At 41.3% G+C, this 14022-nt stretch overlaps 1 protein-coding gene across 1 annotated transcript in view; it reads left to right on the top strand.

Annotated features, from left to right (window-relative positions):
• LOC145050681 (DNA polymerase-like) overlaps nt 1-1204 on the top strand; it is a 2265-nt gene extending 1061 nt beyond the window's left edge. Inside the window, exon 1 of the mRNA XM_078998889.1 lies at nt 1-1204. This exon is cut by the window's left edge and continues 1061 nt beyond it. Coding sequence (XP_078855015.1) covers nt 1-1204 — 1204 coding nt within the window.
• Nucleotides 1205-14022: the final 12818 nt, after the last annotated feature.

Here is a 14022-nt window from a genome sequence, read left to right on the forward strand (position 1 = left end):
AGTATGTACGAAAACTATCAAGAAGCCCTTTCTACCCTATCGAGAGAAGGAGGGTACTCTCCTCTTTCTAACAGGAGAATTTGTAGGTGTATACTATAGCGAAGAATTGAAGTTTGCTAGAGAGATTGGCTACACAGTGATTCCAATCTCAGGCTACCTCTTTGAGAAGAAGGAAAGCCCATTCAGGGAGTTTGTAAGCGCTATCTTTTCAAGCAGGTTAGAAGCTAAAAAGTCAGGGAATGATGCTTTGTCTTATGTGTATAAGATACTTATGAATTCGCTATATGGTAGATTCGGCATTAACCCTAAGGGTACAATAACTGAGATCTGCGATAACGAAAGACGCAAACTTTTAATAAGAAAGACTAATTTGATATCTACTGATGAGCTTAGCGATTCTAAATACATCATTACCTATCATAGCAATACCGAGACTGATTATTGGGATCCACCGAAGAACTCTGCTGTCCAACTTGCTGCTGCAATCACAACCAATGCTAGGATCTATATGTACCCCTACACCTCGAGAGAGGACTGTTACTACACGGACACTGACTCAGTTGTGCTAAGTAAGCCACTACCTGAAGAATTGATTTCATCTTCTATCTTAGGTCTGTTTAAGCTAGAGGACAGAATAGTTAAAGGATACTTTTTAGCTCCGAAGGCCTATTACTTCTGGAATGAGAAAGGAAAGGATACTGTCAAGTACAAAGGGCTTGCGAATAAGGAAATCACTCCAGAATGGTTTCTTTCACAGTACGCTGACCCTGATCGTAAGCTACAAGTAGCGGTGGAAGCCAACTTCAGGATTGAGTGGTCCTCACTTAACATCTTCAAGAAAGACATAAATGTCAATGTTGGGCTTACTCCAAAGCCTAAGAGGAGAAAAGTCTATGAGGGGGAGTACTGGGTTGATACAAAGCCTGTTGATGTCAAAGACCTATCTAGATTAGATAACATTAGCAAAAAACTAGTCATGTTGCTAAGGGCTGATGTAACACATCTTAAGAACGAGAATCTCTTTCTCCATGATAAATTATCTCATAAGGAAAGAGAGATGAAAAAGGGGAGAGACAAGGAGATGAAAGAAGAACCTACAGAGGGCACTAACCCTACTATAGACGAGATACCTAATACTGACATTAAGAAGAAGGTGAAGAAACCTAATACTGGCAAGAAGAAGAAGAAGAAACCCCCAGACTAGAGCCTGAAGTGCTTTGGTTGGGTGGTCAGGTGAGCCCTAAGAAAATTGGCTTAGAAAAGATGAGATAGGGTGGATGATTGATTGGTACCGGTTAATGATGCGATGGGTCCTAATCAATGTGATTGGCATAGTTCACTTTTAGCCCCAACAACATATAGCAGTTGCATTTGACCGAGTTGAAGCAGCAAATCCAACCAATCCGTTGACCAAGTGAAGGCTGCATAGGCACTAGTCACGAACGTCCAACTCGAAGCAGCTACTTCACCCCTGGAACAAAGCAATGGTCCTTCTTCGACCTTCCGTAAGACCACCCCTTCTCCGCACTCAAGTTGCTGTGAGTGAAGACTATCATGCCTGTTTCATGAGCAAACTAACTACCTTGTGAAGCAAATACACCCTCATAATCACATAACACTGCCTGCCTGTGTGAACAACCACCAGCTTCAACAGCTACGCCTAATCAATTACTGTTAGGATAAGCGAAATCGAAGAGGTTAGTTAGAAGGTAAGGCACAGAGTGATTAACTAGTTGCGGGTCTTTTGTATCATGGGCCACAGCTACTTGGGTAGAGACCGCTGAACATCATTTGGGCAGGCCTAAGCCCATATAGATTCTGGGTAGCCCCATAGAAAACTAGTATACAAGTAGGCCACATCGCTGTAAGCATCAGCCCCAGGCAATCTTTCTGGTGTGGGTAGTGGTTCATTGGAAACTATTTCAGGTTCCGGCTCATCAACCTGAAGAATGTTTTAATATATTTCATGGAAAAAGGATAGCATAAAAGAAAGAAGATATGGCTTTGCAAGAGACATGATATGTTTGAGAAGGGATAAGGTATGTAAGTCAGTCTCTTTAATTCCTACAGTGCGAGAGGTACGAAGTAAGTCGAGTGAAAGGAGAGGGATCTGGATTTGATAGGGCTGAAAGCTTTGTCAATCGGGTAGCAGAAAGAGGTTGGTCCACAGGTACCTGCCATAGCTTTCATCCGGGGGAGCCTACCTGCCCAGTCATGTCGGTATAGAAGTGTCATAGAGATGACTACTGATAGTTGAAGTAAGGAGTCTGAACCTTCATCTTCTGACGCCAACTCCAAGCATTAGTCGATTAGCAGGGTTTCAGTGCTGAGTTTACATACTGGGTCTCCAAGCTGAAGAAGGTCTCCGAAAGCCCTCTTTCCTGCTTCGAGTAGAACCTATTTTCAGTCTAATGCCACATCTAACTCAACAGCTCCTTCTTCCTCTCCTCTGAGAACTCTACTTTGATTCCAGCCTCAACTACTGGTGTGTCTTCTGCTTCCCTAGTGGCATCTTCACTCATGACAGACTCAAGCATCGAGTCTTCATCGCTGTCACAGGCTACGGCTTTGCAGTCCTACACCACTGCATCAGGTTCGTTGTCCTTTGTTCACCCGAAACCATTGTTGCTCAGTTCTCCTTTTTCAAATGGGAAGGCTTCCCGGACAATCAACGTAAACAAAGACTCAACCTAAGCTAAGGCTCTTTCCCTCTGTGGTTGTTATGAAGATACTACGTGGATAACAAAGAGTAGTAGTACTATCCGTATGTAATAGGAAGAGTTCTCCTACCAAAAAGTATTTGAGAATACCCTGAAGTAACGAGCTAACGAAAGGCTTAGAATCAATGCTTTGACCGGGAATGTCGAATCAAAGAACGTATTGTGCTAGGTCCTAGTCATTCTTATTGACTTAGCTAATTCAATTCTTTCTTCTAGGAAGCCCTTTTTCTAATGAGAATTCAATACCTTTCTAATGAGATGTGATCTGTCTAGGGCTAGATGAACTAAGCCTCATCTGAGGAGGAAAGTTTGCAGCTTGATTCCTTCTTAGTTTTGGGATATGATTCTTCGCATCTCAAAACAAAAGAGGTTTTGCTCAAAGGCTGACATAGAAGAGTTTCGGTATTCAAATGATCTCTTCCTATTCCACGACATTTATTGGATAACTTATCCCAAGGAGTAAAGCTACAATAGACCCAATTCATGTTCCTCCGTCAAGATCAAGATGAAGGGGGGGGAGGATGAGATCTTTAGGCTGGTTAGTGGGGGTCCATGGCTAAGATGGAATCTTCACCTTTGCTTTCAAGCTATCAAAGCCGGGAACCAAAGACATTTAGGATCGATTCCTTATTCCCTAAAGGGAGTTGTTTCCGACCATCCTAAAGAGAATCAAGATATCCCAGGAACCGGAAGAGACTGCTCAGGATGAATGTCTGGGTAACAAAGCCGAGGAGGTGTAGTCAAGGAGATAACTCCCGAGGAGAGTGATTGGGCCCAAACAAAGAAGGGAGGATCTGGAAGAGAGGGTTGATACTGGGTCAACTATGGCAGTGACTGAGGGGGACTTGCTCTGTGATAAACAAATGACTCCAAACAATAACCTCAAGGCAGCCAATCCTAATAAAAGAGGTGAACCTGAGAAGAGCAGTAAGAGTAAGCGTTCAGGTGCTGGTGCTATGACCTTAAAGGTGGAAGATCCTCCCCTGGTTCTAACCACCTTGAATGAAGAGTGGACGAATAAAATGAAGAACATATAAGAGATGTTGAATTCTAAGAAAGAGGGGGGATGGGGAAAGTCAAGGCCAAAGAACAAAAGACAAAGAAGGGCTGCACAAGACTAAAAACCAGAGGCAGCGCTAAGGTGCAAAGGGAATGTAAAAACAACAATAGTTCCACATTAAGGTCCTTATATGGAATGTCAGAAAGATCGGTAAAGTCGAGAAGCATAGAGAGGCCTTTTAGAGCACAAGAGGCAGATTTTATTGGCTTGGTGGAAAGCAAAGTGAGGAGTGGAAAGGCGGCCAGAATTACCAGATGCTTGAGAAAGGATTGTAGTAAAGCCATTACTATGGAGAATGAAGCCGGGAACGGCAGAATTTGGCTGATCTGGAATATAACTATGACATTAACGAGATATATAGATCTGATCAGGCTAGATCTTGTAGCTGCTGGGGGAAGGAAGGAAGGAAAGTAGGGTTTCCTTCCAGGACCAGAGAAGGTAAAACTCTGGGCGGGATGCCAGGTTTCGCCTACGCTACAGTTTCACAAGATTGAACCTTCTTTGTTCAACCGAAGAAAAGGAGTTCCAGAACACGAGGGAATGTACTTTCATCCCCAGGACCGCCCCGTCTATGTACTTGGGGCCTCCCCCGATTGCTGGAAGATGCGCGCGATACGATAAAGGCCCCTGGGAGAAACCAATGAAAAGCCAGGGTAGAGCCTCGGAGCCGGCCCAAGCGAAGATCGGCACTCGCAGGCTTGAGGAGCAGCCCGAAAAAGGGAAAGTCGTGGAGACGGCAGACTCGCCAGTCAGGCACACCGTGAGGCTGACTACAGCAGACCGGGAGGTTACAATTCCTGTTTTCCTGTTTCAATTTCCGGGAGTGAATGTAGGAAGTGCAGACGGTGGATCAGGTGTGAACATTCAACCAAAGGCGTCTTGGGGATCGACAATAGCTAAGCATTGTGGCCATCACAGTTCCAGCTACGTATGGCTGGCGTACAACCTACGGGCTTCTTAGACAAAAGAAAAACAAGAAAAAAGTCTGCCTTCTTTGGTACCTTTAGTCCAATCTTAGACAAAGAGCAAGGAGGATATGAAGCACTGTTGGGTAGACCATGGCTCCAACCAGGTGGTTCATGACTGGGCTAAGAAAAAGAGTCTCAAGCAGGGAAACGCAGGATGGAAGGCGGAAAAGGCTTGGCTTTGTTTCACAGAAAAAGGACTAAGGAAATTGAGTTTTCGTAGTGGTGATGCTGGCGTCAGTTGACCCGGTTGATAAATAAATAAAGATTTTTTTCATTTATTTATATGCAAGATCGAAGACGCGATTCACGCGGGTCTGCTTTTTTTTTTTAAGAAAGCAAGGAGGTTATTTGTTCGCTGGGCGATTCAGCGAGCCAAATCGCACTAATGCGATTCATTCGCCTACTATCCTATAGAGCAATTCAACCTCTTAGTAAGACTAGGGCTAGGAAAACTCATTCTATCTGGGGCCAGGTAGGTGAAGCGTCTAGCTTGGGGGGCGCGCCGAATCCCTGAAAGGCCTTGGTGATTCTCCCATTTTGAAATATGAAGATAGAAAACCATAATTTTTCCAAACTTCACTTAAAGAGTCTCGTATCCATGCTGCCTCGACTTTAATTTAAACTCGATGTTTGTTAACTAAGCGGGACACCCCTAAACTCTTTCTTATCAAAGCCCTTCCCCTTGTACAGCCTTACCAGGCAGGCTGTTTTCATTATGTGTTCTTTATGGGAGGTTAGGAGTGAATTAAGCCAATGCGTACAAATAGACAGACCAGGCTCATCCTTTTATGTTGAGGTCGCAAGTCTGTCTATGATTAAGAGTCTAGGTGGTGTTGAAGCTAGCTCATTCATGCTAGTCATCTTAGAGCTATGAGTCAGAACAATGTTCACCAACTCTTCCATAGTAATCTTGTTCATATATCGAAAAAGCTTTAGAATATGAGTTTCCATTGTTATATTAAAGTCTTTTGTCTCCTCCCCAAGGTAGCATTGCCGAGCGGGCGATCCCTGTCTTGTTTATCCAGCTAGCTTTTCCCCGTGGTACTCAAATTCTATTTGTGACAGCTCCTTCGGCTCGGCTACTTTTTTTTAAGGTAAGGTGGGATCTTTACATTCTCAATAAAAATGCCTATCTATAAAGTGCTGAGTTGAAGAGGGAACAAGTCCCACAGAGAGATGAGAAGTGGGGGAAAGAGTGAAATTACAATCTCTTCTGGAATGGAAGACCTCCCGTCCACTGACTACAAGACTGCAGCCTAACACCCAAGTTAGCTTGACGGTCAGCTAAATGAGTCCCTTCCCTCTTCACATGATGAATTTGAACTCAACATATATTGAGAAATGTTTTCTCAGGATAAAGCATAGGCGCCCAGGTTCTTGATTATTACCATTCGTCCATCTAAGTTAAGAGAACCCCTTTTTGTTTGATATGATGACTTGAAAAGAATCAAGAGTTTGGACAAAACCATGGCCATGCAGGAGAGTTTCTGCTTCTGCAAAGTTTGCATCTTTGATCCCTAGAAGGGATCTCTGTTCAATTCCACATGACAACACTATTTCCATCTCTTATGACCCCACCATAATCCTGATTCCAAGAGTAGCCTTCCCTACTCCTTCAAATGTTATTTGAAGATAAAATTTCCACAAGATTGAGATAGATATGTTTGAATTTCAATAAAAAAAAGTAATGAAATAAGACCTCGTCATGTTCATCCTTACTAGCATCCCATAAAAAAAATATTTTATTTTTTGTATTTTTATGGTCTGGATTTTTTTAATCACCTTAACGAAGGAGGTGGACTTCAACCAAGTCAGCCTTTCTTATGAAGTGGCTATGGCTATTTCCAAAGGAAAATAAAAAGCCACGGTGCTCATATTTGGCTGCTAAGTACCTCTCCAATGGAAAAAATGGATTGACCAACCCACCTCTTAAATATCCTGCATCTAGAAAGGTCTTATTTGATACAGAAAGACTTTCAGGCAGAAAGACTTAGAAGTTGTCGCTCGATCGAAAGGATATAATACATACAAAACCTTAACTTCGCGGACTTTCCGAGGTATAACCTTCGCCACGACATTAGTGGCTTAGCTCTTCACACTTCCCGCAGGCTTTTTTTATAGGGAGAGAGTCAGGGGGGCGGTACGGAAGATTGGTCCGCTCCGCAAAGCTTAGCTTTTCGGTTCCCTCCCCCTATGCGGTCGACCTTATTACCAGTCTGCCTCCTTTCTATTGATGGAATATATCAATACCCGAGCTCCTGCTTTCCTTGTGTTCTTCAGCGGCGCTCGCCGGATGTATCACTCATCCCGCTCCTAAGGTAAGGAGTCTTATGTGTGTTAGAATCTTTACGGGAATGAATCGCATATGTTGGTTGAGAATTGCTCGGGAATTCATTGATAATGATAATGACTTTGCCAGGTTCTAGGGGGCTACTATTCTTTTTTGTCGATCGAGCCGCTCTCCCTCATTCCACTCGTCCAGCCCTCTTCACGAACTTGTACAATCGATGCCACAGAGATAGCCAACTCTATTATCGAAAAAATAAGGAAAGGGGCGACGATTTGGCACCAGATATCCGAAGGTGTGGAAAGAGCAGCTGTGAGAAGCGGAAAAACCATAAAAAAACGACGATTGTTCGTGGAGGTTTCCACAAAAAGACCCCTTGGTTCTGGCAAATGGATCACAATTACAGGTACCTGGGAGCATACCGATGGAATGAACGAAATGCGATCTTCTAGGGCAGGAATTCTTATATGCTAATTGCCTGAAATCCCTCTCATTTTGTCAATAAGGGAGAGGTTGGGAGATAGCTCTTAGCATGTTGGTTGCTTGCCTGTGACTTGACTTCCTCGTACTCCTTCTCCTAGAAAGCGACTTCTTTCATTCCTCGACAGCTAGGTCTTTGCCGACTCTTAGCTTTCCAGGCGGGTTGGTGTTCAACCTTCATTCAATAGGGCTATCTATCCGAAAGGTCTTAATAAAAGAATCCCTGTAATAGAAGTTCATTCCTTAAAGACCTTCCTAATCAGTAATTTGATGGTCTTCCGTAAAGACTTTCATGCGCACCTTCCTTCATAAGGACAGGTAACCAGGAGGGTATAGGCACGAAGTCACATCGTTATTTATAACTACTGATCTATAATCCAAAATCTCTCGTCAAGTCCACCAATTTATACTCTTGTGCCATTACCTGTAATGCAAAGAAAACTGAGTGGTTCGGGCTTGGGAGCCTGGTGAGCATATAGGGTTTTCAACCCACAATAATACATTTATTATATTCAATTATCAAACAATCAACTCAATTACCCATCCCCCATTATCTCCATTTATCTTAAGGATCTACCTTAAGAATCATCTATCCTTCATTCTTAAGGATTGACCTGAGGTATAGGCACGAAGTCACATCGTTGTCAGGGTTTACTCAATAGGCGCTAACTCCATAGTCACCAAGGTTTATACAATAGGCGCTAACTCCATAGTCACCAAGGTTTATACAATAAGCGCTAACTCCATAGTCACCAAGGTTTATACAATAGGCGCTAACTCCATAGTCACCAACTATCCCATCTACCCATGTTCTACCCAACCTTTTCGTAGATACAAATACTTACACAATTTAAATCATTTAACACCTCTATAAAACATCAATTCTATGCCCATCTCAAATAGACAAACAATATATGTAATTACATAGCACGTATTTCATAGCAAATACTTCGTATTTATGTGTTAGAAGAAAGTGAATATGCATTCTCTCATATAAACAACAATATGTACACATAACACGTATTTCATATCAAATACTTTATAATTATGTGATAGAAGAAAGTGACTATACACTCACTTGACCAGAAGATGATCGGATAACACTACGGCTTGTAAAAGTAGTATTCTTCGGTAGATCTGGAAGATTTTCACAAAAACCGGGCTCCTCGCGGGCAGAGCTTCGGCTCGGGAATGATACCGGGGCTTCAGGATAATTCTTGCACGAAAAACGATGCAAAAACGCGAGAGAAAGGGAAGAAATGAGCAAAGAACTCGGTTGCCCTCGACATCCTTTTATAGGGGGCTGGAACTTCGATTTACGCTGGACGTAAATCCTAATTACTCTGGGCGTAACCTGGATAGGATCGCTGACTCCCCCCCTTCGGATAATATCGGTATTTTATAATTAAATTAAGAGTAAATTACTGAAATCGTCCCTATGGTTTGGTCAAAATTGCACGTTTGGTCCCTAACTTTTTTTGCACTCGGATCGTCCATATGGTTTGATTTTGTTGCGTTGTTCCTCCCTATGGTTTGATTTTGTTGCATTTTTCGTCCCTTACATACATAAAGTTAGGGACCAAACATGCAATTTTTACCAAACCATAGGGATGAAGAACGCAACAAAATCAAACCACAGGGATGATCCGAGTGCAAAAAAAAAAGTTAGGGACCAAACGTGCAATTTTGACCAAACCACGAGGACGATTTCAGTAATTTACTCTTAAATTAAATATCGAAAATATTTAATAAACTTCAAAAATTCATATCTTCCTCATACGAACTCCGTTTTTGATGTTCTTTATATCCCCGCATAGGTGAGACTACGCTCTACAACTTTCGTTTAGACTCCGTCGGCTAATTTTGACTTTATTTTTATTATTTATTTTTAGTAGGCCGAGACAGGAAAACTCAGTTATAAATTCATAACTTCTTCATCCGACGTCCGTTTTCGTCTATCTTTTCATCGTTGCACTACAATAATGAGATCTTCGATTCTCGTTTAGATTGTTTCGACTAAAAACCGCTTGATCTCAAATCGAGTATTCGGGCTGCATACTGCTAAGTCGAAACTTAGAAAAATCATAACTTCCTCATACGAAGTCAGATTTGGACGTTCTTGTTATGCACGCTCATGGTTTAACATATTCTATGACTTTTGTTTAGATCGCTAAGGCTAAATATCACTCTAACGTAAATTCACTTTTTACGTCGCGCTGTGTCGTGCCGGTTTTGTTGCGAAACTTCGACAGGCCATAACTTCTTCGTTATAACTCGGATTTTGGCGTTCTTTATATGTACGGAATCCTTGTAACATATACTATAACTTAGTTAATATTAATCATTATAAATAATCTTTCATCAAAAAGTAATTTTTGATGCTTATCGTCTCTAAATTGACTAGCCCTGATCTACGGGCATTACAATCATCTCCCCCTTAGGATGATTACGTCCAGGAGTCATCAACGAAATAGGATTCGTATACTGACTCCATAAGTTATCTCTCCATCCTAAGTAATAACCTTGATGCTCAATCCTGCATCTGCTCTTTGTACTATGTTGGACTTTCAATCATAACCTTCGAGTTACAAAATAAATCCTTTTTGAGGACTCCTTCTTCTTAGGATAAGTACATTCCCTTATCTATTGTAACATACCGATGGGTCGTGTCCCGATGACCTCTCATCGTAGTCGTACTCAATTTGATATGACCACTAGGGTCGGAATAACAATCATCACAATAGTCATTACCGAAACAATGGTAACGACATACTTGAATAAAACGAGACCAATCACTAGCTTCTTGGTAACCTTGTGACTTTCTTTGATCCAAGCGTGAGTCCTGTGCTTCCAGTAGTATAGATCTCTACTACCATTCACACCTACTCATACTCGTCCCAAGTATTGTCCCTCAATCGACCAAGTCACCAAACATAAATAATACAATCATTCAACACATCAGATAACAAAACCAGGGTTTATATTATTTCTTGAAATGATTACACAAAAGTTAAAGTTCACCCTACACTATGCCTCTAACATGATATGCTTCCTGATACAGGCTTTATATACTAATATGAAGTCTTCATCTTTTAATCCTCCCATCGTTTTCTGCTTCGTCGAGGAGCATGTGGAATGCCCTCGGCTGTGACGGTGTGTCTTTCTTTGGGCAATCTTTAGAAATATGCCCTTCTTCGTTACATCTGTAGCACACCTTCTTGATAGGCGCACACTTGTTGGCGTAATGCCCTGTCTTGCCACATTTGTAGCAGGTCATCTCCTCACTACATTTCCCGAAGTGTTTCTTTTTACATTTCTCACACCACTTAGCTTCATCTCTTCCTCCAGATTCCGAGAATTTGGTTTCTTTGTTGATCATTGAAGATCCTTCATGTTTCCTTTTCTCTCCAACTTCAGCTCTCTCCAGACCCTTTTATTTTATTTGGGTCTCCACATTTTTGGCTGCCCAGATGGCGGCTTTCAGAGTGGTTGCTTGCTTGACTATTGGACCAAAGTCCACTGGTAATCCATTGGAAAACTTGTGGACCTTGGAAAGTTCAGTCAGAATTAGGTATGGAATAAGCTTCATCTTCTCTGTAAAGCTTGTAGCGTATTCAGTGACGCTCAATTTTCCCTTCTTCAGATTTCTGGACTTATTGTTGATTTACAGAAGATCCTGCTCAGAGCAGTATTGCATTTTCAGTTGCACCACGAACTCTTCCCAAGACATCTTGCTAGCTTCCCCCTTGGGCATCGAACCAGCCAGCAACTTCCACCAACTCAATACCCCATATTTTAACAGAGGAATTGCAAGAGCGGTCTTCTGCCTGTTGCTACACTCGCAACTTTCAAACATTGTCTCCATCTCGGAGATCCAGTCCATAACTCCCACTGGTGTCGGGCTTCCAGATAGACACGGTGGTTTGGATGCCATGAAATCCTTATACTTGCATCCGTGACCATCGTTTCCCCCATCCTGGTTGATCTGCCTAACAATCGGTGGGTTGGCTTGACCAACAACCCCACTGAAGTTACCTCCTTCCGAGTGTCCTCCATTCACCTCGGGCTCTTCCATGTGAAGTGACAATTCTTCACGATTTTGCCGAAGCAGACGCCTCGTCTCCTCCATCTGATGATCCAACATCGTTTGAATCATCATTTGCACTCCAACTGTCACACCCCAAAACCAAGAACAGTGGAATACGTTCTGGGGTGGAGGACGTCATGTACAGTATCATAACAATTGCATAATAGTAAAAACAAGCGACAACAACCATTTCATTAATATAGTGATTTAAATACAAACGTGTTCTGTATAGTTAATAGACACCAAAAGTATAACAAAAATAAAAGATGGGTCTTGTATATGCTCCATCTTCTCAAAAGTTGCACCAGTACCTGTCTATCATTGACCTGAGGATACAAATTATTTTGAAAACGAGTATCAGCATAAAGGTGGTGAGTTCATAAGAATTTAGTGTCGTTGTTTGTGTAAAAGAGTTTACAAACATGTAATATAAAAACTGAAATTTATGTTTATGAGTAGTAGAAATCTCTAGAAAATCCTATATTTTCCAGAAATGTACATTTGTAAGTTAAATCCTTTGAGTGTGTAAAAGTATTATCATTGAAACCTTCAGTTATAAAAGTATAGTAATAAATCTCATTTAAGTGACATAGATAAGGAAAAGTTATGCCTACTGACTGTAGTAGTGATGCAAACTTCAATTAGTAATAGATATTTATTTACTTCGGGATGTTAGCTTAGACTTTAAGTCTTGGTGTATTAATTTGGATATGAATGTAACCCCTCATGTAACCAAACTGAATGATAATAGAGAGTCCGATGACCTTCCCGGTCATACGTAGTGTAGTGATGTAGTGCCACCCCTGGGCCTAGTCAGCTCGGACAGTAGTTAACATTCGGGATGTAATAGCGTCCGTCATGTATAGATCTATACATGTAGTGTTGCCTTCCTTCCGGGAAGCCCTGGTCACATGGTGTAAGCGCGGTAGAGTGCCTTATAGAGGGATAGTGTGTTATACTCTGGATTAGTGTATTCTCTTGTGTTATAGTATAGTAGACTTTTAGTATAGTACATAGAGTGTTCTCTTATACGTACATTAACTTGTAATAGTAGCAGTTATAGTGAGTATAGTAGTAATAGAGGTAACAAGCAGTAGTCTTAACTATACCTATTATAGTTAACTAGTGTGTGTGATTTCCTGCCTTTGATTAACAAAGGTATTGAATAAGATGAAGACGTTCATATCTAACACAAATATATATGATATATAACTAAGAAATCAACGACAGTCGGACGGATAACAGATACCCTAAGACCACATCAAACAAGAACAGGAAATAAGGCGAGCTATCGGTCCTAAGTCCTTCAAGTCTTAATTATATAAATATATTAGTGTAGATATATTTTAAAAGAAAAGTAGTTTAAACACAGTTTGAAAATAGTTTAACAACAATTTAACCTTAAAAACGCATTTGATAATTATTTAAAACAGTTTTATTGATAAGTAGCTAAAAGTATAGAAAATCCCTTTTTGATGGTAAGTTATGAATCACATATGATTTGATAATAAAAATTGTATCCCCCCCCCCTAAAACATGTAAAAACATTTGAAAAGGTTCATTAAGGGGTATGAACTCACCTGCAATGAGTAGATCGGGTGGAAGTATCGGATGAGCGTTTGGTGTCAAGTAAAGACTTGTACGCCCTTTATGACCCTAGTAACATATGAAGACATATGTTTACAAGTAATTAGTGATTTAAACTCTAATTAAACACATATAGACATCCTAATGTGAATAAAAGCTCTATGGTTGAGTGCTAGAAGGCTAATGGGTTGCAAGGAAGGAGTTTTAGGCCTCACTATGGAGTTTACTCCTCACAAACTCACCTTAGGTGAGTTTACGGCTGGGAGACCACCTCCCCCATGAGTTTACGACTGTAAACTCATGGGAGGAGTGTAATTGTGTGTTTTCAAGACTCTTGTGGCTCTAGAAGGGATTCCAAGGCAATATACAAGGCTAAAGGGGTGTTTAATGTTCCAAAGGAGCACTCCCTTGGAGTTTATGGTCCTAGGACCACTCCTTGGGAGTTTACAGTCGTAAGCCCCATGGCTTAGGCCGTGAACTCTTGGACACCCTCCATTCTTCGATTTTGAGGTCATTTGATCATTCCTAACCATTTCTAAGTGAAAGTATAAGGCTATTTAGGGGTTTAAAGGCTCATTTTGCATAATTTAAGGGAGTTCATGGCCTAAGGATATTCTTGGGCCGTAAACTCTCTTTTAAGCCTCTAAACATAAGATTAAATGGTTAAAACGCTTCTAGGGTATGTTCTAACTTAGCCTCTAAGCCTAAGGAAGGGATTTGGGATCATTTTGGCACATTTTTAGGGGTTTATGACCCTAGAGTGTTCTTGGGCCATAAACTCCTTACTCTTTGCCTTCTTGGACGATTTTGAGCTATAATGACATGCAATGGGT

Source organism: Lactuca serriola, chromosome 5 (genome assembly GCF_051521515.1).
Source record: "Lactuca serriola cultivar US96UC23 chromosome 5, Lser_US96UC23_V15, whole genome shotgun sequence".
NCBI classification, from domain to species: domain Eukaryota; kingdom Viridiplantae; phylum Streptophyta; class Magnoliopsida; order Asterales; family Asteraceae; genus Lactuca; species Lactuca serriola.